The 24268-nt window shown below is 41.6% G+C and overlaps 1 protein-coding gene across 6 annotated transcripts in view; it reads left to right on the top strand.

The window, feature by feature from the left end:
• Positions 1 to 3707: 3707 nt before the first annotated feature.
• Positions 3708 to 24268, top strand: part of PUM2 (pumilio RNA binding family member 2) — a 110564-nt gene continuing 90003 nt past the window's right edge. For 2 of the 6 annotated variants that reach the window (XM_054021703.1, XM_054021702.1), the window contains exon 1: positions 12372 to 12756. In XM_054021703.1, coding sequence (XP_053877678.1) covers positions 12385 to 12756 — 372 coding nt within the window. In that variant the 5' untranslated portion in view covers positions 12372 to 12384. Of the gene's footprint in view, positions 3788 to 3852; positions 3920 to 12370; positions 12757 to 24268 lie in introns of those variants that run through there. The other 4 variants (XM_054021701.1, XM_054021705.1, XM_054021704.1 and 1 more) reach the window with 4 other exon arrangements.

The following is a 24268-nucleotide window of genomic DNA, read 5'->3' as shown; positions in this document are numbered from 1 at the left end:
GATGTAGAGAGTTTGCCAGGGCTCGACCCTCTCTGGGGCGGCGGGGAGCCACACCGGCTCACTACCCACCAGTGACCTTGGGAAATTCGTCCGGCCGTGGGGTCTACCTCCGCAGCTCTTGCTGTAACCAGAAGAGCACGGTAAGCCCGACCCTGCTCAGGGCGAGCAATAATGCGAAGTCCGGAGCTCAGGCCCTCAGTCAGGGCTAAGCAACAATAGTACACGGTTTTTAAGCCCAGGCCCTAGGTTAGGGCAGGGCAACAATAGCAGGCCCCAAGCTTCAAAAGGCCTGGGAGAGGGGGAGACTGCCACGGGTTGGGTGGCAGGGGGGACGCAGGCCCTCCCACTCCACTGCGTCCCAGCCCAGGGCCCTAGCAGCAGCAGAAGACCCGCTGCTTAGGGCTACCATACGTCTGGCTTTCCCCGGACATGTCCGGCTTTTTGGTGCTCAAATCCCTGTCCGGGGGGGGGGAATTTCCAAAAAGCCGGACATGTCCGGGGAAATAAGGAGGCATAAGCCACGGTCCACCCAGCCCCAGCATGATCCGCCGGGTCCACAGCGCAGCCCAGCCACCCCGGCTACATTGTAGCGAGCGCAGGCGGGGGGAGCTCGGGCTTCCCTCACAGGCAGGAACCTCCTGGCTGCTGGGGGACCCTTCCTGTGGCCCCATTGCCCCGCATGGCTCAGAACCCAGCACCGCAGGAGCTGTTTCTGGCGGGGACAACAGGCCAGGGAACACGCTCAGCAGCAGCAGGAAGGAGGCTGCGGCCAGGGCTGCAGGGACCCACACCGCCCCAGTCACTGCTGAGCATCTGAAGCCCCCACCAGGCAGAGGCTGCCAGGTGAGCAGGGGAGCAGGGCAGGCAGGGGGGTGTAGGGTGAGTGGGGAGCAGGGGTCTCAGAGGCTGCAGGGGGGCACACAGGGAAGCACTTAGCAACCCCCAACCAAGATCAGAGCAGGAGGGAGAAGGGGGAATGCAGGGTGCTCAGAGGAGGGAGCAGAGACTTTGGGGAAGGGGCAGGGCCCGGGGTGGGGAAGGGGCAGAGTTGGGACAGGGCCAGGGCCCCTGTGGAGTGTCCTCTTTTTTCAGTGCTGAAATAGGATAACCCTACCGCTGCTGTCAGTGGGGATCCTGGTCACAACACACTGACATAGGCTCTGGCAGTGCTGTAGCCAGACTGGGGTTGGCTGCTGCCAGCCTACTTCCACACTCCCCCTTGGGGCCTACCTGGGTCCTGATGTCAGGATCCAGGACCACGGACTCCTCCAGATAGCAGGCGCAGGTGGCTGCCCTGGGCCACAGAGTTTTCCCAGCCATAAGCAAGGCTGGAGACATCTGGTCTTTCCAGCAGATAGGGCCTTACTAAGCGCTGAGGGCGAGCCTTTATACTTCTGGGTCGCTGCCTGACCCTCTGGGGGGTGGGCTCTGAGCTCCCTAGCTCCGCCCACTCCGGCCTCCGGATGGGCTCTTCCCCCTCCGGGGCGGCTTGCGCCCGCCCACCTCCAGTTGTTTCCAATAAAGCTCACTACAGTGATCATTAATTTTAGATGCTCAATTTGAGATGCTGAGGGCCTGATTTTTCAGAGGTGCTGTACTTCAACTATAGTTCCCAAATCCTTTCAAAATCTCAGAACTGCCTGTAATTTACACATGTTTGCCTATGGCCCCCAAGAGCTGTTTTCTCTCCTGGAAATGGCCAGAGTGCAGCTGTGCTTCTACCATGCTACCTTTCCCCTAGCTACGTCTCCCTGCTCTGAGGGTAGTGCTTGGAAACCACTGCATTGGTTCTATGCCACCTGGGAAATCCCCCTCAGCTGGGAAATCCCCATATAGCTGGTTAAACTGGCTTTACAGCACTTGGCATCAGTAATAAAGTGGCATTTGGACTGGGAATTGGGGCCACTGGTAGTCACGTGAGTAATAATTGAAAGAGTGGATCTGTTGACATCTAACATTGGACTATCAATATGTTTTCAGTGCTTAAACAGGTTTCAGCTTTGTCAGGGATTGGAACTTCTCTGTTTTTTACTAGATTTTTGTAAAATGCTGTGTGTGTAGCTATAAAAGTGAGGGTTTTTTCCTATATATTACATCTTTAAATTTCGAAGAACTCTCCCAGTTTGCTGCAGCTGATTATAGAATAGGCACACATTTTATTCTTTCATGGAGGCTGTACTCATTGTTCCTTTTTTATCTAAAAGTAATTAGTTTTAGACTGAAAATAGTACTTGTTCAATGTGCATGGAAAAAATATTGTAAATATCAGTGAATCTTCTATTTACTGATGTTTTGGTTAGATGGTCGATTTGATATATGGATCACATCTGTGTGTATCATGCTGCTTGAGATTATGGTGACCAGACAGCAAATGTGAAAAATTGGGACAGGGGAGTGGGGAGTAATAGGAGCCTATATAAGAAAAAGACTCCAAAATCAGGTCTGTCCCTATAAAATCAGGACATCTGGTCACCCTACTTGAGATGATGACCTGGTAGTGAGGAGAAATCAATTTTTCTTATGAAACCATAAATTCAGAATGATTTGAGGATTGATCCATCAAAGCTGGTTTAGTAGGGTTACCATATTTAAAAAATAAAAAAAAGAGGACACTCCATGGAGCCCTGGCCCCGCCCCTTTCCCCACCCCTGGCCCCGCCCCAACTCCGCCCCTTCCCCAAAGTCCCTGCCCTAACTCCGCCCCCTCCCCTGAGCACCCCGCATTCCCCCTCCTCCCTCCCAGCCACGCAAAAAGGGGTGCCTGAGCGCTACCGGCTTCACGGTTTGCCGGGCAGCCCCCAGACCCTGCGCCCCCGGCCGGCGCTTCCCCAGCGCAACTGGAGCCTGGGAGTGGAAGCACCCAGCCGGGGGCGCAGGGTCTGGGGGCTGCCCGGCAAACCGTGAAGCCGGAAGCGCTCATGCCTCCGGACCCTGCGCCCCCAGCCGGGCACTTCCCCTCCCGGGCTCCAGCGGCTGCTGTGCTCCCTGAACTCCTGGGCTCTGTAAGCGCCGAGCTGCCCAAGCGCTACCGGCTTCGGGCAGCCCCCATGCCTCTGGACCCTGCGCCCCCGGAGCCCGGGAGTGGAAGTGCCCGGCCGGCGGCGCAGGGTTCGGAGGCATGGGGGCTGCCCGAAGCTGGTAGCGCTCGGGCAGCTCGGCTCTTACAGAGCCCAGGAGTCAGGGAGCACAGCAGCCCTCGGCGCCCGCTCTAAGGTAAGCCAGGGAATCTTTTTCCTGGACATGTTTGGCTTTTTGGAAATTCTCCCCGGGTGGGGGTTTGATTACCAAAAAGCTGGACCTGTCCGGGAAAAACCGGACATATGGTAACCTTAGGTTTAGTCTCCACGCCAGTTGCATGCCAGGGATTCACCCCTTGTGACACAGCCTAGTCTTGTTTGGTGAGGTGTGGCTTTTCATTATTATTATTGTTGTTGTAATTAACGTCTTTCCTTCAATGACTATTTGCATCACTACCCGTGGACTCCAGCGGGAAGCTGGATCAGGCCCTAAAGCATCGTCCCATCCCACGCGGTGCAGAAGGAGGGAACAATGAGGTGCTCGGAGGAGCGCCGCCGCTGCGACCTCCTCTCTCCCCACCCCTGCACGCAGGGCCGCTGGGAGGGAACATCAAAGCGCGCGCAGACGCCGCGCCAACGCCGGTGATTGGCGCGCGGCGGAAGGGCCTCGAGAGTTCCTGCGGCCCGCCCCTCCTCCGTCCCGGGCACAGCGCGCCTGCGCAGTGGGGGTTGCTGCTCTGAGTGTGTGTGGGTCTCTCTCGCCATGTTGTTGTGAGTCTCTGGCGGCTGAGGTGGGGGGAAGGGGGGAAGGAGAGACCCGGAGGTGGGGGCGGGCGGCGGGGACAGGGGTGTTCCAGGGCCCTGTCCGGCTCCGTTCCAGGGAGCAGCGCCGCCAGCCAGCCCGTGAGTATCTCCTGGGGCCGGGCTGGGCTAGGCCAGGCCGCGGGGGAGGGGGGGCGGACGGAGCCCCCTTTTGTCTCGGGGGCCATGTTGTGGCTGGTAAGCCAGCTGGTCGGCGCCTGGTCGAGGGTGGCTGCCCTCTCCCCTGCCTTTGTGCCTCTCTGCTTGGGCCCTCCTCCGGGCCGCTGTAGGGAGCAGCACAAAGGGGGTGGGGGTGGCGGTGGGGAGGGATAGGGAGCGGAGGTGGGTGGAACAAAGAGGGGGTGTGTAAGGGGGAGGGGCAGCCTGGGGAAAGGGGGTGTAGGAAGGAAGGGGTGTGTGTCGGGGGAACAGTCTGGGAGGAGGAGGAGAGTGGGTATTGTGGAGGGGAAGAGATCTTCTGTAGGGGCAGTGTATGTTGAGGTTGGGGGAGTGTTGTGGTGGTGGTGGGGGGGGGGGGGACTGCTGTGTGACCCTTAAAGCACCTTAAGAATGCTAACAACACACACTCGCTTGGTGAGGGAGCTTACTACGCTTTGGGTGAGGTGGGAGGAAAGACTTGGTGGGCAGTTTACGCCAAGGAACGTGATGGGATTTAGATACAAGAGATTAATTCATGACTGAAAAACAGATCTGTGGTGGGGAGGGGAAGGGTGCCAAGGTATTGGGAGAGCAGTTCTCACTGAAGGGCACAACTGAGATCAAGACACAGGAAATGTTTTGGAAATGTGAACAAGGTTTTTTTCATTGCTTTCGTAGAGTTTAAGGCCGGAAGGGACCATTAGATCGTTTAGGCTGATCTCCTGTATATCACAGGTTGTTATATTTCACCTGGTTACTAAGGATATCTAAGTCTTTTGTTTTGTTTTTTAAGGGACGTGTGAGGGTAGGTAGGAAGGCTAAATGCACATTTTATAGTTGATGCCACACAATGAAATGTTGGATTTTATTTTTTCTTAAATACACTATCTGCACACACAAAATCAGAGAAAACATTATTGGAAAATATAACCATTCTCACAATACAACTACCTGCAGAGCAGATCAAATATTTACTTGATTACTGCTGATTATTTTTAAAATTATCTTTTAATAGTCATTATACAAGAGATTTTTTGGCTTTGTTGCTATGAAGTTTTGTGTGCACTTCACTTCAAACTGTCTTTAATTCTGTGAAGGTAAAGTGATACATGTTGAGCATTTTATACCCATCTGGTGTACTAAGCATACTGTACAAAGCAAGCAAAATATCAAAACACTAAAAAATGTACTGTGTTTTACATGGTGGTGTCGTTTAGAGGTTTTATCAAGTGAGTTTGGGATGCGTCATTACTACCAAGTGATAAAGGCATTCATGAGTTTTGTATATCATTGCAAATGAGTGCCCATAAACCTTTATACCAAACATTTGTGCATTCTCTATATGTTACATATTAACAAATAGTTTTTGGAAATGTGTCTCCTAATTATTTTATTTGTGGTCCTTTTTGTGTCCCACAACTGAACAGTCGGTCTCTTTTAATTATCATGATTCAAACTATGTAGGCCTTGGAGAGAGAGGAAAATGAAAACAAATACATTTTTGAAATCTCTAAATATACCTAAAATGCCCTTTTTTATATATACATAGTGCTGTTAATTTTGATGTCTGGAGGGTTTTAATGTCTATATACTTCTGGATCTTCCTGGGTTTAGAAACAGGTATTGTGCATATTATTGGAAAGCTGGATCTCTCATTTTTGCCATGGTATAAAGAGGTGTTGGATCTTAAAACTTTCATTGGTCCATGACTGAATATTGTACCATTGCAAATATTTTTGTGGTAGGTGAAGATGGTGAGGAAATTAGGATGGGGAAAGATTGAATTCTGTGGCAGTTTTTATTTGTTTGCTTTTTTAAACAAAGCATCTGGCAGCTGCTTGAAAATGCTCAAGGGTTTGGAAAGTTAGAAGTAGTCCCGGAGGAGATAGACCTAATGGGCAAACGCAGGTAAGGAGGTGCTTGATAAATGCAATTTTATCGCATGGTTCTTCAATTTATTGCATGAATATCATGTATGTGTATACATGTGCTATTTTAATCTTTATAATTTTTCTTCCTGTTTTTGGGGGGAAGGGAAGCAATAGAATGGTGGCTAGGCAATTGCAATAATGAAAAGTGAGAAACAGTTATGCATTGTAATGTCTATCAGTAGTGCAAAAATTTGGAGGCGTTTGACCAGGAAGAGTACAATTGACTTGCCTTAAATGTTAACTGCAGTGAAATCTATTATTGCTAATACATTTTCATTGGTAGAGAGAAAAGATCATTTTTCCTTGTCCTGGGGGAAAAGATCAGTTTTAATGTAGGGTTGCAATATATATTTAAGATTGGTGTTTATTGCCTGATTGTAGTATATTACATAATAAGTAACGTCTTTCCCATTTGTTTAGTTGTGCGAGAGAGATTCTGGACATATTGGGGGACAGCATTAGCAGGGAGTTAGACTCATTCCCAGGTTTTCAAGTTAACTTAGTAGCATTTTTCCTGTTTTACTCTTGTCCAATTTTCCCCTTGTCTAGGTGTGCATGTATGTGTGTACTAATAATGTGTGTACAGAACTTTCTAAAATGCTTTATCTTGAGAACTCAAGTCTCTGCTTTGTACAGTTGTTTCTGAAATGTTAAGAGATCCCAAAAGCTGAGACTGGATGACATGGGATGGTTCACTTGATAATTTCCCTGTTCTGTTTGTTTCCTCTGAAGTGTTTGGCACTGGCCACTGTTGGAAGACAGGATACTGGGCTATAGGTGAACCATTGGTCTGACCCTGTATGGCCGTTCTTAAGAACATAAGTTGTTAGATGGGCAATGGTTAACTTTCATTATTCCTATTCACATACATTGATGCCTTCTTTCTGGTGTACAGGATTATGTAGAGTATCATTCTCGATTGCAGTAAAAATTCCTAAATATTATTCTTGGTGTTAATGCTGAGGCATGAGGTGGTGAGGAAGTCTGCAGTATCACTTTTTAAATGTAACAAAGATATTGGCCCTGTCTGTTTTCTTCCCCTAAGAAAATATACTTTCATTTCTAAATGAAAACTGCTAAAGTGACCATATAAGAAAGTGTGATGGATAGGTCATATAGATACTAGTTGGGTTGTATAAGCTGTGTTCATAGGCATGAGATATATTAGTTGCTCTTTCTGCTTCTGTTCTCTTAAAAAAAAAAAAAAAAAAAAAAGTAGTAGAAAAATGTTTCCCTCATCCAGGGTGAAGTTTTTCCACCCATAACACAACTATTTTCTTGCTTATTCCACACAATGGAACCGTTCCAGCATTGTCACTAAGCCAATACCCAAGCTCTGTGAAATGGAATAAGAAGTCCATCACTGAAAGGCTTGTTTTCTCCTCCAGTAACATCAAGTTAAGTTTGCATAGTGCCTTTAATAACAATGTTTCAAGGCACTTCCTGGTAATATAGTAGAAATACTATGCAGCTGTATGTTTATAAAATATACCTTCAGATCACATAAAGTATACTCGGGTTCTCTGATTTCGAATAGGTATGTATAAAATCTTTCCTTTCTGCTAATAGCTTGAGACTTTTTTATTTTACAGGGGGCCTTTGTTTATGTCCCCTTCAGAATTTGTCAGTATTACCATACTTCTAGATCAGTTGGCAGTATGTCTCAGTCCGGAGTGTGAGAATATCTAGTTGATGAATCAAAACCAGGTCTTATCTGTAGAAGTATAATTACGGTGTCCATTTTGTTATCTATCAGTTGATATTTAGGCCCCGATGAATTATCCATTCTGGAAGTGGCTCTTGGAGAGCTAATATGTACATGTTGGAGACATGGTCCTGTGAAAGTTATGAGATGACCATCCTGGGTGTTGAGAGAGGAATATAAAGCTCTCTGAAATGCAGCAGCTGCAAAATTATTGAATCCATAGATATGTGCAGGGCTCTTATCAAATAGAATTTGCAAGAATACGTCCAAAACAAAATATTGTGACTTGGACACAATATAGATAAGGTCCTACCAAATTGATGGCCATGAAAACTGTGTCGCAGACCATGAAATCTGGTTGCCCGCGGTGAAGTCTGGTCTTCTGTGTGCTCTTACCCTATAATATACAGATTTAATGGGGGAGACCAACATTTCTCAAATTGGGGGTCCTGACCCAAAAGGAAGTTGCAGGGGTATCACAAGGTTATTTTAGAGGGGGTTGCGGTATTGCCACCCTTACTTCTGCACTGCCTTCAGAGCTGGGTGTCCGGAGAGTAGCAGCTGTTGGCCAGGCACCCAGCTTTGAAGACAGTGTCTAGCCAGCAACAGTGCAGAAGTAGGGGTGGCAATACCATACCATGCCACCCCTACTTCTGCGCTGCTGCCTTCAGAGCTGAGCGGCCCGAGGGTGGCAGCTACTGACTGAGGAACCAGCTCTGCGGGCAGCAGTGCAGAAGTAAGGGTGGCAATACCATACCCTGCCCTCCTTACTTCAGTGCTGCTGCTGCCGGCGGCTCTGCCTTCAAAGCTGGATTCCCAGCCAGCAGTTGCTGCTCTCTAGCTGCCCAGCTCTGAAGGCAGCATCACCACCTGCAGCAGAGCAGAAATAAGGGTAGCAGTACCACAACCCCCCCACCCCCTCCCACACACACAAACCTTGCAAGACCCCCCACCTCTTTTTTGAGTCAGGCCCCTACAATTACAACACTGTGACATTTCAGATTTAAGTATCAGAGGGGTAGCCGTGTTAGTCTGAATCTGTAAAAAGCAACAGAGGGTCCTGTGGCACCTTTAAGACTAACAGAAGTATCGGGGGCATAAGCTTTCGTGGGTAAGAACCTCACTTCTTGCATCTGAAGAAGTGAGGTTCTTACCCACGAAAGCTTATGCTCCCGCTACTTCTGTTAGTCTTAAAGGTGCCACAGGACCCTTCTGTTATTTCAGATTTAAATAGCTGAAATCATGACATTTAGGATTTTTAAAATCCTATGACTGTGAAATTGACCAAAATACACTGTGAATTTGGTAGGGCCCTAAATATAGTCATGTTAATATCACATATTGTAGCACAGATATATTTTAATCAACATATATGAGACTGTGATTTTTCCTTACAAATTGGAGTTGGTAATCTGTTGAAAATTTTCAACAATTTCATCAAATATTTCCAAATACAGTCGGGCCTCAATTTACACGGTGGTTACGTTCTTGAAAAAACACGGTGCAAATAGAAATCGCTTCAAAAGATACCAAGGGTCTATGGGAAATAAGGGTTTAGGTTCCAGGCTCACAAGATGACCTCCATAATTTATCCAATACAGGTTTGAAATTAAAAAAAAAATTATTGAAATTTAAACTTGCTATTAACCTTTACTGATGTTAAGGATGAACCTGATATGATGATAATGCTGATGTTGTTGAAATCAGAACTCCAAGGGTTCATCTGGGGTGTCTGGGGAGGCCAGGGAGTGTGGAGCAGTGGCATAACCAGGACGCATGGGTGGGTGGCCGTGACGTGGGAGGGAAGGCAGGAGGGATGGGGTCACAGCTAATTGACTGTGCATAACTGAAACTGCAAAAAAACCCATGTAAATCGAGGCCTGTACAGTCGGGCCTCAATTTACACAGTATTTTTTTTGCACTATTTCAGTTATGCACAATCAATTAATTGTGACCCTTTATTTTTGTACATGGTATGGATTTACTTTTATACCGTGAGGCGCTGTCACCAAGATACGCAGGTCAGTGGCGTAGCCAGGACGGGACACTTGGGTGGGCCTTGACTTCGGCTGTGTGGGCAATGATGGGGGTGGGGGAGGGGAGGCTGCCGGGTGGCAGCTGGACACTCTGTCTAGGGCACTGGCAATCCCAGGGGAGCCCCCGGGGAGTGGGATCGGGGCGCAGGGGCTTCCTCTGTTCCACCTGACACTCCTGTCGGGAAGGGGGGGGGTCAGAGGCTCGCTTAGTTCCGCCCACTGCTCCTGCTGGGGAACAGGGTCGGGGCGCGGGGGCTTACCCCACTACACCCGGCACTCTTGCCTCCCCGCTCCCGTCATGCCCTCCTACCCAAGTGTCCTGACCTGGCTATGCTACTGCTCCACACTCCCTGGCCTCCCCAGACGCCTCAGATGAACCCTCGGAGTTCTGACTTCAAAAACATCAGCATTATCATCATATCAAGTTCATCCTTAACATCAGTAAAGGTTAATAGCAATTTCATTAAAAAAATTTAATTTTAAAACCTGTATTGGATAAATTAGGGAGGTCATCTTGTGAGCCTGGAACCTAAACCCTTATTTCCCATAAACCCTTGGTATCTTTTAAAGCAATTTTCTATTTGCACAGTGTTTTTTCAAGAATGTAACCACTGTGTAAATCAAGGCCCAACTGTACGTCTACAATTTGACCTGTTCTGGTAAAGGTAAACTACTTCTCACTTAGCCAGTGCTAGAGAAGGTATTGGAGAAATGGACAGATACAAATTACGGCACTGTCTGGCTTTGTGTTTCCATTGTAAATCTCTTTGTGCTTACATGTGTCATAAATCTTTGATTTTTCTCTTTGTGTGGGGAGAAGGGAACAAGGAGATGGTAAAGGTTGACAGAGAAAATCTCAGTCCAGAAACTACTTATTAAATGAGAGCTTGCTCACCCATCATTGATATGAGCATAAATTTTTCAGTTATAAGTGTACCAAACTACTTTTTTTAATTTGGTTACTTACTTGCTTTAAAGTTTTGTATACTATTTATATATAAATAAAGTGGTCTAAAGCCTGCTAGTTTTTTAAAAGGAAAAAAAGTGATGCTGAGGTTCAAAGAGAGGCTACTATGCATGTGTATTTAGTTTTTTGGAGCCATGTTATGCAAATATTAAATTTTCACAGTATACATTTTAGCACAGAGCCACTTGGAATGAATTTTGTGAATGTTCGTTAAGAAAAATAAAACGTACACATTTTATATCACATTCGTAATTTTTAGGCATACTATTGTTAATCCATGATTACCTTTTCAGTATAGTATATATTGCGAAATTCTTTGTTCTGTTTATATTGCATTGAGGGGTTTGTCATATTGTTGAGTTTGAAGAAGTCACAGAATTCATACCATGTTTGTAGAATGCCATTTCAGTGAAGTAAACCGCTATTGTAAAACTACATCTAAGTAGCATTTTGTCCAACAATGCCGATAAAACAATGCATATTCAGAGTTATAGCAAAAACCTCAATTCCACAGTATGGTATCATTTTTTTTGATGATGATTGTACATGGAGGAGGTGTTAACACTGGAAATAAAATATATGTATGTACAGAGGAATTAGAAGGGGTCATGATCTCTTATTGTACACCATTTTACGCTTAGAAACTCCATTCTGGGTGAGGAGCTTTCTGCATGTGAGTTTTTTCCATTCAGGTTTTATACTGTTCCTCTTAAGTGATTACGGAAGGTATGAAACTTATTGTAAAGTTTCCAGACTGTACTTTAAAACAAAAATAACTCTGTCCATTTTTGCAGGTGCCATAAATTATTACATTGTAGGATATTTTTGTCTTATGTCTGTGTACTACTCCTGGTCTCTATGAATTTCATGTCACTTATTGCTGTAAGATTGACAATACACCTGATGAAATGGACAAAGTAGAAATCACAAAGTCAAAAAAATGCATGATCACGTTGCCCCCATCAGAGATTTTGGCAATAAAATCATAGGAGAATCCATTCTACCAGATTAAGAATGAACTCTCCTGTGGTTTTTATTGCCAAAATCTTTGAAGGGGCAACGTGATCATGCATTTTTTTGAATTTGTGATTTCTACTTTGTCCACTTCATGAGTATTTTCAGTCTTTTATCAATAAATGTGTGGTTGTCAGTTACACTTATTTCAAGCCAAAAAGACAGTTGGCAGACTGATGAAACATTTCAGGTTCAGATTAAAATTGTGGTCAGTGGAAGGGCAAAATATACTGCCAGTTTGGTCATAGGTGTTTTTAATATGAAATTTGATATTAAAATATTGCACAACCAGAACAACACTGAACATTTTTCACTTGTGACATATCTGCATTGATATTTAGGAGTTAGCCTTCCATACTACTTAGGTGAAAGTGCCTGTAGGCTATGAAAAACAAAGTTGGTAGCAGAAGTTGTAGGACCTAATATGAAGGAATGTACGTGTCAATTGATATTGTTTAAAAAAAAGTCGCGAAGTTCAAGATCTGAAATTATATTTTGATCAAGGATAGTTACATTAGTATGTTTGGTTCCATACTATGTATTGTCTCAGACAACCCTGTCATCTTAGGTCAATAACAGTACTTTAAATTAATTAAATAGAAAAAGCTTAAGCCAACATCTTTAACAGAGAACACTGTTCTTATATAGTCTGGATTTTTTTTTAAATCCTAATTATAAGAACTGCATATTTAAAGACATTCATTGGAAAGCCTTTTATGTTATCAAGACTTTTTCTTTTTAGGTTTCTACGTGGAATGAGCATTCCATGTGTCCTCCTAGGCATGAATGAAGTGGCCTGGCAGGAGACCAGAGGAATGATGCATGCGAACATTGGTCAGGAAGCCAGTGGGGTTGGAATAGGGGTTGCCCCAGCTGGAACAGTAGGTGGAGCAACAGCAGGGCCAGGGCCTGGAACTTCAGGGCCCAGTTCAGGTGGAAACAATCCTCACACCATCCCTACAGCTGCAGTGTCAGGTGCTTTCAATGTCCAGGTACCCCTCAGTGGACGGTCTCAGGATGATGCCACAGTTGGATATTTCTTCCAGAGGCAGGCTGGTGAGCAGTTGAATGGCTACTCCAGCAAACATCGCTGGCCCACAGGAGATAGCATTCATGTAGATCATTCGGTAGGTAGCTTATTTGTTTTTTTTCATTCAAAAACTTCTTATGTTTTTTTCTTAAATCCAAATCTTTCAGAAAGCTATACGTGGGTTAAGCGTGTCTTTCTGTATCAATTATAGCTTCAAAGCATATAGTTTTCCATAATGTAAACCATTCAGTTCTTTGTTTGAGCAGTTAAACATATATCAGTTTAATTATTCTATTGTAATACTTTAAGTGTTCATTAAAAAGTTGTTTGGTTAAAGTAAATAAGCATTACTTTTCAAAGTATGTGTCTAGTTTTTTTCCAGGAACACTAACAAGTATAACTCGTTAGATCTGAAATCAGATGGTAGCCAACTGTTTTAGTTTGATAAAAGGCCAAATTATAACAGACCTAATGAAAAGTAACATGGGTCTTGCACACAATCTTACTTGTTACACTTGCAGGTAAAAACTTGTATTATCAACACTATAAACACGTAAGTAGTAAAACTAAGCAAGGGGTACCTCTTGTTTAAACTTAACATTATACAATAGGTTATTACCTGATTCTTTTGTAGATAATGAAATGTAGTTACCCACAAAGCTTCAAATAGCAAACACCTAGCTCCAAATGTGTAACTGTACAGCTTTCTAATTTCTCTCGTTAAACATTTACTCTTGAAATTCAGAAAACAAAACGTTCTTTTCTATGAACCTGAGTTCGGCAAGTTAAAAGGTTCACTGGCAATTTCTTTATCTTCCCAAACCCCAGGGTTGTGGGGTATGTTCCAAGGAAATGCAGTAAAATGTAGGAACATGAATAAAACAAAAATTTTTACCAACCTAAAAGTTCGGTTATCTTTATTTTTCTCATCAGTTTGCTCTTCTTCTTTACCTTAATTTCTCTTTTCATTTTATTTCTTGGTTTTGTTTTTATTCTCCCTCCTTTCTCTTTCCTGTAATATTAATTGCGCAGCAAAACCTCTCTTGTCAGTACCTGCTTCTTTGTATTGTATAAAATATATTTAATATATTACTAAAATATAAATCAAGTCCCTCGCAATATTCTATTTGCCCACTTGGGGCAAGTAATTATTTTGAATGTGTAATAACATAATAGCTTTTTTCCCCATCATCTTTGGGTTTGTGGTACAGGGTGGGCAACTAGATTGCGTGCCGAGGCTGGTTGAATTTTATTACAGTTTTGCAAGGTGATACAGTCTGTGTGTGTATTTATGTATTAAGCTATTCTTAAGCAAGTAAGAATTGGCATATCTTCTCCCCCATCCGGGGAGCAGAGAGAGATGCAGCTCAGATTAGCTTTATGTAATAACACTATTTAGTCCTTCAGAGTATTGCCACGCTCATCCAGGAGAGAACGGTAAATGTAAAAATTCTATACCTAATGTGTTTTAAAAAGAGCTCCAAAAAACCCCTAATTCTTGAAAATATTTTGTTTTATGAATCCTAAAGAGCCATAAAGGGGAAGTTTATTTTACTTTTGCTTATTCACTTTTAATTGCTTGGGAGCAGTAATACTTTTCTAACCTATATAACTGAGCAATATCTCCTTTTGTGTTCTGCCATTTTCACTGTTTTCCTTCTTTGATAGTCTAGAAAAATAGGAAATTGCCATGAAAGAACAGATCAATAGACTTCCCTAGTGCTGTTCTGTGTGCCTTAAAAGTTGCAGTGTGTTCTTTGTGGGCCACAGTGCACACAGAACAGCTGCTTTTGGTGTGGATATGTGAAAACAGGAATTACATTCATATTTACCATCTTGTAAAGAGCCAGCACTCAGAGTGAGGTTCCAAAAGACCTGGTACATCTAAAAGCTAGAATATGCAAACTTTGAAAGTATTTAATTATCATTCCTTTCTACATGCATAGGTTAGGAAAAATCAGCACATTTTGTGTGAGAGATGAAAGAGGTGGATATTTTGACATGTTCGGAAAGAAGGACTGCATAGAAATGACGTTAGTAAAAATGACTGAAATCCAAAATGAGGAAATTAAAATCCTTAGGTTCAGTATGGATTACTTAAGCATACTGTAGCTGAGTCACCGAATGTATGAATATGCCTAAATAAAAAAAAAAAAGCAGGAAGGAAAGAAAATAAGCAGTATGGAGAAAAATGGTAAGGTTCAAGTTGCAGAAAGTGGAAACCCAGCTCAAGTGAAGCCAGTAGAAAGGAGCAAAACTATTGCAGATAAAATACAAAATGGAAACTAGCAAACTTGGGAGAAATTTTCATAGAATCATAGAACTGGAAGGGACCTCGAGAGGTCATCTAGTCCAGTCTCCTGCACTTAAGGCAGGACTAAGTATTATCTAGACTAGGGGTTCTCAGACTTTTGTACTGGTGTCCTCTTTCACATAGCAAGCCTCTGAGTGCGTCTCCCCTTATACATTAAAAACACTTTTTAATATATTTAACACCATTATAAATGCTGGAGGCAAAGCGGGGTTTGGAGTGGAGGCCGACAGCTCGCAACCCCCTATGTAATAACCTTGCGACCCCCTGAGGGGTCCTGACCCCCAGTTTGAGAACCCCTGATTTAGACCATCCCTGACAGGTGTTTGTCCAACCTGTTCTTAAAAATCCCCAATGATGGAGATTCCACAACCTCCTTAGGCAATTTATTCCAGTGCTTAACCACTCTGACAGGAAGTTTTTCCTAATGTCCAACCTAAATCACCCTTGCTGCAATTTAAGCCCATTGCTTCTTGTCCAATCTTCGGAAGTTAAGAAGAATAATTTTTCTCCCTCCTCCTTGTAACAATCAATCTTCCCTCATAGGTCATGTTTGCTAGACCTCTAATAATTTTTGTTGTTCTTCTCTGGACTTTCTCCAAATTGTCCACATCTTTCCTGAAATGTGGCCCCCAGAACTGGACACAATACTCTAGTTACGGCCTAATCAGCATGGAGTAAAGCGGAAGAATTACTTCTTGTCTTGCTTACAATACTCCTGCTAATACATCCCAGAATGATGTTTGCTTTTTTTTTTTTTTTTTTGCGCAACAGGGTTACACTGACTCATATTTAGCTTGTGATCCACTATGACCCCCAGATCCCTTTCCACGGTATTCCTTCCTAGGCAGTTATTTCCCATTTTGTATGAGTGCAACTGATTGTTCCTTCCTAAGTGGAGTACTTTGCATTTGTCCTTATTGAATTTCATCCTCTTTACTTCAGATCATTTCTCCAGATCATTTTGAATTTTAATCCTATCCTCCAAAGCACTTGCAACCCCTCCCACCTTGGTATCCTCTGCAGACTTTATAAGTGTACTCTCTATGCCATTATCTAAATCATTGATGAAGATACTGAACAGAACCGGACCCAGAACTGATCCCTGCGGGACCCCACTCATTATGCCTTTCCAGCATGACTATGAACCACTGATAACTACTCTGGAATGATTTTCCAACCAGTTATGCACCCACCTTCTAGTAGCTCCATCTAGGTTGCATTTCCCTAGTTTCTTTTTATGAGAAGGTCATGCAAGACAGTATCAAAAGCCTTACTAAAGTCAAGATATACCACATCTGCCACTTCCTCCCTTTCCACAAGGCTTGTTACCCTGTCAAATAAAGCTGTCAGGTTGGTTTGACATTTGTTCTTGACAAATCCATGCTGACTGTTATTTATCGTCTTATTATCTTCTAGGTGTTTGCAAATTGATTGCTTAATTATTTGCTCCATTATCTTTCTGGGTACAGAAGTTAAGCTGACTGGTCTGTAATTCCCCGGGCTGTCCTTATTTCCCTTTTTATAGATGGGCACTATCTTTGCACTTCTCCAATTTTCGTCTCCTGTCTTCCATGACTTTTCAGAGATAATTGCTAATGGCTCAGATATCTCCTCAGTCAACTCCCTGAGTATTCTAGGATGCATTTCATCAGGCCCTGGTGATATGAAGAGATCTAAGTAATTTTTTGACTTCTTTCCCTATTTTAGACTCTGATCCTACCTTAGTGAATGCCAGTGATAATATCTTAGACGTCCAGTCTAGTCAGCCACAAAGCAAATATCAAGAACTTTCTGAATACTAGAAGTAAGAACATTGCAAGAGGACTGGTGAGTTGAGGGACAATTATGGAGATCAAGGACCTTGCAGAAAAGCTAACATTTTCACATCATTCTTCACCCAAAGAATATTAGTGGGTCACCCATACTGGACTTACTGATTTTCAGACAACAAAGATAGCATTGTTAGTGACTGGGTCAGAAAAGGAGACACTGGAATAAATTGATTAAAGAGCAACAAGTCACCTTGACTGTATGGTATTTTCCCCATGTATTCTGAATGAATTTGAGAATGAAGTTGCTGAACTGCTAATACAAATATGCGGTCTGTGACTAAAATCAGCTAATATTGCAGAGTACTGGAGGATATCAAATGTACATATCTTTAAAAAAAACTAAAAAAAGGCACATGGGCAAATCCTGGGAATTGCAGACCTAGTGAAGCTTACTTCAGTAGCAAAATATTTGATTGTAATTATAATTTTAAAATAGAATTATAAAACAGGTGAGCGTGAGACAGTAGGGACAAATCAATCAATACATCTTTTCTAAAGGAAAATTGGTTTTAATTTACTAAAATTCTTTGAGTTTCTCAAACAAATAGTGGATAAAGAACAACTGTAGTTATGCCCCTTTGTCAAAATTCCTTATAAGAGATACTAAGGAAACTACATCTCACCCCCTGACTACTTAAAAACTTTAGTAGATTGGAAGCAACTCAAAAGTTAGAAATAAATAATAGGAATAAAGGATCAATTTCTAACATGACAAAAGGTACCCTTGTGTTCCATAGTAGGGCTGATGTTTAATGTACTAAAGATCTGGAAAGCAGTGTGAACAGTGGGGTGGAAAAACTTACAGATGGCATAGTTATTTCAATTAAGACTTGACAAAAGAGGAAATTCAGAGAAGACAGAATAAAGTTAGGTGAATGGGGAGCACAGCTGTAGATGAAAATTCCTTGACAAGTGTAAAATAACATGCTTTGGAACAAATAATTTGAATTATATGTATTGGTTCTAAACTAACCATTCTGGCAAAAGACTTTGATATTGTGGTCAGCTCAGTTTTGTAATGGCAGTGAAAAGAAAAATAAAGAAAACACATTGCATAAAAAACTTTACTGAAAATATTATGCCATTTATATTAATTGATAGTACACCTTCATTTAGACTTGTGTTAAATTCTGGTTGTGTCATTATAGAAGATCTATTGGACTGTATGGACCACTGGTCTGATCTTGTACGGCTATGTCTGTTTTTCCCAACTCTGAAAAAGATTGTAGAGCAAGAGAGGGTTGGTCAGCAGTGGGGGGAGGACATCTACCCTCTGGCATCATCCCTTCATCAGCTCTACAGGGATTTTTAAGAGTAAATTAGTGGTCACCATGAACTTATATCAATTCTCTATGTTTAGTGGAGAATCCTCTAGGACCTGAGAAGTGAGTGACTCTGTGAAAGTTTAGAGACACATGGTGTCAAGGCTGAATCCCCACTCTGGCACTCCGAGTGCAGGAAGTGGGGGCCCGCAAGGATTTTAAAAATTAATACTTGCCACTCCAGGCTTGTATTAAACTCCCAAGGTTACAGCTTCTCTCTGACCTTGGCTTGGTAAACGCTGCCACCACCCAAATGCAAAAAAGCCCCTTTGAACCCAGGAGAGAGCACTTGGGAATTCTTCCCTGTGGGGTACCCTCAAGCCCTTTCACCCTCCCCCCTCTGGGAAAGGTGAAGAAGCTGAGAAAACCACAGCTAATCTCCTTTGTTTTCTATCAGCTAATCAAACAACATACACAAACTTCTTAGGACACCAAAAATCCAGTCCTGTTCTTAAAAAAAGTAAATCTTATTAAAACAAAAAGAGAGAAAATACATCTGGAACTTGGGCATTTGCTAGTATTTAAGAGAACAATTCCAAAAATTAAGCACCCAAACTAGCTTTCTCAGGGGGTCAGCTTAAAGGTTACAAGTAAACAAAAGCATCAGGAGTTAGCACAGAGGAGATCCACAAGCCAAAATAAGAAATAAACCTGATAGTGTCTAAACATTCCCTATCCAAATTATTCCTTCTAGGTATGGAAAATACTTTTTCATACCTGGTTCAAACCTTACACAGCATTTCTGCTCCGTCCCTGCAGCCCCAAGAACAACCACAGACAAAGGGAAAGTTTTTTCCATTTAAAAAAGTTCTAGCCTTCCCATTGGCTATTTCGGTCAGGTGCCCACTCCTTTTCTTTTACCTGTGGGTTTGTTAACGCTTTACAGGTAAAGCAAGCAGAGAACAGACACCAAGAGGGATTTTACAGTTAACTGGCTGGGTGTCCATAAGGGAGTCTCTCTCTCTCTTCCCCACCTTCCCCCCTCTCCCTTCAGTTATCACACATGGTCTTTTCAGAAGTCTCAAGATCTTCACAGAACTTAGACAAAGCAGACATTAGTGAATTTTGGTGGAAGAATGCCAAGGAAATACTGCAGTTACAGTAAAGACTACCAGAAGCCTCCTATACTTACAATAAATAGCAGTATTGTCAACAAGAGAATGTAAATGATTACACCATTACACAAAGCCTTAGTGAGGTGCCAGTTGGAGTAACCCATCTCATTTTGGGCATCTTACTTCTATTAGAATTTACGAGAAGGTATAGAGAGCAGCAACTACTACATAACTTTATCAGAAGTAGGACAGAGTCTTAGTTATCATGATAGGTTGAAAAGCTTATTTTGTGTACAAGATGGAGAAGTTGCTAGTCATCTATTGCAGTATGTAGGTACATAAAAGGGATCACAAAAACTTCAGTAAGACTTTGTTTCAACTATACAAGTATGGGGAAACACATGCATTATTAGAAATTGAAATATTAGCAACAACAGAATCAGCAGTTTAGATTACATATGTTGAAGCGCTTTCTTAGACAAAAATATTTGGAATTCTTTACACCAAGAATAAATGGACAATCGTGATATCTTGGGTTTTAAATAATATTGCATGCTTAAGTATGGATTTTTCTTGCTCAAACATGCTGTGCTAACACATTTGCCAAATTTGAGATTGGGAAGGAATTTTCCCACACTGAACTGTACAGGAGTTTCACCTTCTTTTGGAGCATTGAGTTGGAATAGCCATTTAGCTCAGGTGAATATTTCCCACATAATCAGTTTCCTGTAGTTTCAGTGGGAGGAGAACTTTATAGTCATTTGTTCTTCCAATTGTATAGATGCCTTACTTAAAAAAATGTTCTTGGGGAATCTAGCTAAGAATTTTAAGAACTGATTTTTAATTACATTTTTTGTTAGGTTAATGATAGGTTTCATTACATTCAAAATATTTTACTTGCCTTTTGACAGGGTGGATTTTATTGAAATCAAATTGATTTCAATCACTAGTCAAGAAGACTCGATTCAATCATGGATTTCTACATAAAAGTGCATTCTTGTTGGTTGTTATAACCTTTATACATATTCTTCACAACTCGGAGAGAGATGTAGGTTTCATTTTTAGAAGGTACGCACTACACATTTTTAAAGTGATTTATTTTGAAAACTTTTCAGATTAGTTTTACAGCTGTTTCAGAAAATGAATGATTGTTTGGTTATTTCATTTACCAAAGATAATTGAAACAGATAGTTCACCTCCCAATTACTTCATAAATTTCTCCAATTCAACAGGTTAATCATTAATATTTGGAGGGTTTTCTTGCCATGCTATATTAGGAGGAGAACATCACCAGACAGACATTTAAATTGTTTTATTTAACTAAAACTACGTGTTATATTCTGGACTTTTTTCTTCAACAACAAACATATAATATTTTAACAAAACAAGCATATGAATTTTTGAATTTAGTTAAATATTCGAGTTTTTTTAAAATCAGGTTTGTTTTTGTTAAAATTGTTTTTAACTAAAAAGTTAAATGAAATATTTAAAAAACAAAAATTAAATCGACCATGTCAGCCAGATCAACATGAGAACCACTTAAAATATTGGTTACTGCAGCTAACTCAGTCGTCTTCACCTTCATTTTCTTGTTTGTTCATAATCTGGAAAAGAAAAACAAGCTTTCCTGCTTTTTCAGGCCCCAAACGATTTCTCAATTTGGAATGAATTAGTCCAAAGGAAGAAAATATTCTTTCTACACTGGCACAAGAAGCTACTGCTGTTAAAAGTAAGACTATCACTTTTATAGTCTCTGAATCCAAGTGCTTAAGTGACTTCCACCAGTTCACGGTGTGACTTTCTTAAAACATCATCAGCAAACATATATTTCTTGAATGGTTCACCCTTAGTTCCAAAGTTTATTATAGTTGGCATTATGGAGGGATGATTGCTGGATGTCCATGTCATAGCCGACTCCTCTTCTTCAGCAGTTAAGGTTTGACCCTGGTACTGAATATTGGCAAGAAAATGAGCTGGAGATAGTGCTTGTCCCATTGTCTGTTGTTTCTCATCTCTCTATTTATTTATTTTATTTAAAAACATTTTTGCTGTTAACAAGCATGTTATCTCTGGAGACACAAATCCACAGTTTGAGAACTGCAAAACTATGCATCTCTGATAGTATCTTCTAGACTGAGCACTGAGTCTCATTGAGTAGATAGAAAGATTAACCTAAATAATCTATACAGAAGTCCCTGGAACCCCACAAGATTGGGTCCCTAATTCATGAACTATTGGAACTCGTTTACAAAACTTTTCTAAAACATTACATGAATATATATTCTCGTACTATAGAATTGGAATTTATAATCCCTATTCCATGATGAGATAGTTTTGATTAAGATACTTTATATCTTAAAACTATCTTCAGATACATTTTTTCCTCAAAAGGCATTTTATCAAAAAAATCCGATTTAAATAAAAAATCACTGATTTTTATCCACCTGAGGGCAATACATGCTAGCCTTAACCACTTCACTTCAAGTAATAACTAAAATTAGACATCGATATTACTTGTAAAACATTTTTAAATACAGTAAAAAAAGACAATCCGATTGAGTTACACTTGCTTAATGTGATGGGTAGGCCTGCCTGTTGTTCATGATCTTGTTCCAATCTGGATCACAAGATGAAAGCGCTACCCACATGTCAGGTGCATTGTTGAGTTGGTTTTTTTCTTTTGTTTTTGTTTTAATATTCTTTGAAAACACTTATTCAAAACAATGACAAATGTAATGACTTGTGACGTGTTTTGAATGTGCTATCACAGGTGAATTGCAGTAGCTCTTTTTCTTGTTCAGGATCAAGTTTTGTTCCATTATTGACTCAGATTTTCGAAAGCAAAAGAATTTTTCACCCAATGCTTTTCCTTCAAATTTTCAAACCTGTCTGCAGGGAAGTAGTGACTAAAATTGTCAGAGCAGCGAGGTGTAACTGTATGACACTTTTTTCATTTCATTCACTTTTTCTTCATTGATGCTGTTCTGCTCAGCATGTTGTAACAGTGTTGGTAAAATGTAGTAGCTCGGATGATTACTTTTCAGTTGTGCTTGCCGCAGTGCTAAAGACTTTTAGAATGCTTGTATCTGTTCAGTGTCTAAATAAATCATTGCCTCTTCCTTGTAACTTCAAATTCAGTTTTTTTAAAATTGAAAAAAGTCAGCTAGAGATGACAACTTTATTAACCAACTGTCATCGTCAAACAAATTTGCCACGTTAGACTGTTTCAGGAATGTGAGTCACATTTTTCTGGTAGAGGAGTTTGTACACCCTTCTAAGCACCCTGCCCCATGACAGTCACCGTTCTTCGGTGTGAAACAGTAAATGAGTATGCTCCGCTCCTATTTTTGAGCCTGCTCTTCAGGAAGCTTCCTTTAATTAAATTAACAATTTTCACTACTTCCTTTACTACTACCATATTGTCAGGGAAATACTCTTGGATGCCAAAGCTTTGTGGTCAATGAAACAGTGATTCCAAACATCATTACCAGCTGCCTCAGATATTTTTTTTCACAACTCTGTTTCTACCTGTCCTATTTGCTGCACCATCACTTGTAATTCCTTTACAATTAGCCCAGTCCAATTTGTATTTTCCAACTATGGAGTCATGCAGTGCTTTGAATATCTGTGCTCCTGTTGTATTTGTTGGTAAAGTCAGACAGCACAGCAAATCGTCCATAAAGTCGTTTTCCACAATTTGAAATATCAGTATTCCCATCCGGTTGAATGGTAAAATCCCCCAGCTGACTATAACTGCAAACATTACCTGTGATGATTTTATATTTTCTGCCAGGTCATTGATACAAATGTTAAATAGCATAGGGCCAAGAACCAATCCCGGTGGACCCTGCTAGAAAACAAACCTGCTTGATGATGATTCCACATTTACAGTTAGTCAGTTTTTAATCAATATAATGTGTGTCATGTTAACTTTGCACTGTTCTAATTTTTAATCAAAATGTCATGCAGTGCTGAATGAGATGCCTGATGGAAGACTAAGTATATTAGCTATTACCTTAATCAAATACTATTTTACCCACATGAGCATTTGTCAAAGATAATTTTTCTTAATCATCACCTCAGTCACATCAGCCGTCTCTCTTTGCATTCCTCCACTGGCTCATTCTTCACCACATCATACACAAACTACTTGTTTTTTCTTTCAAAGCCCTTCATGACCTATCCCTGCTCTAAGAACAGGAGTACTTGTGGCACCTTAGAGACTAACAAATTTATACCTTTAGTCCTTTTGGTATGATGTCCATCTGCTTGCATTTGGAAAGGAAGATGATGTCTGTCTGTATCTGTACGAGTTTTTTCATGAGGTTGATGGATTTCTACTCCAAACGGCTAAATGCAGTGCCTTGCATAATGACAGGTTTCAGAGTAGCCTAAGGTGCCACAAGTACTCCTGTTCTTTTTGCGGATACAGACTAACACGGCTGCTACTCTGAAACCTATCCCTGCTCTATTATCATCTTTTAAATACCAGGAAGATCTTGATCCCTGTCTCTTCTCTGCCATTGATTCTAGCCTTTGTTGCCAAATTGTTAAATTTGCAGACAATCATCTTGGTGTTTTCTCGCGTCAGTCCTCATGTCTGGGAGGCATGCACACCTCTGCAAAGCCACCTCACTGTCCTTAAAACTGTCCTCTGCCATGTTTCCTACAAAAACATTTGTCAGGTGTGCTTTGACTAGTGCTTTTCCTGCTGATTACTAGTCTAATTGTTATCTTTTGCTTCCTGGCCTGTTTGTTGTAGTCAGTGGTTATCACCTCTCAAACTTAGACTATACGCTCTTTGGGACAGGAACCATCTCTTTATGTGCTTATATAGTGCCTAGTAATTTTCAGTCACTGTTACTTTTTCATTGTATGAAAATATACTATCAAGAATCTGGAACACTCAGCTGTGTCATATGGAAGAACTAGATTTAATTTTCTGGATTAAATTCAGTCTAGCACAGTTCCCATTAAAAACAATGGAGAAAAGGGGCCCAGAAATTTGGCCATGAAGGGTTCTAGAGAGCCTTGGTGAGCATGGTTGCAGTAGACCGGGGTAGGCAATCTATGGCTCGTGTGCCGA

Source organism: Malaclemys terrapin, chromosome 3, assembly GCF_027887155.1.
Source record: "Malaclemys terrapin pileata isolate rMalTer1 chromosome 3, rMalTer1.hap1, whole genome shotgun sequence".
Classification (NCBI taxonomy): Eukaryota; Metazoa; Chordata; order Testudines; family Emydidae; genus Malaclemys; species Malaclemys terrapin.
The sequence above is the reverse complement of the archived record's forward strand: the minus strand, read 5'-3'. Positions and strand labels throughout refer to the sequence as shown.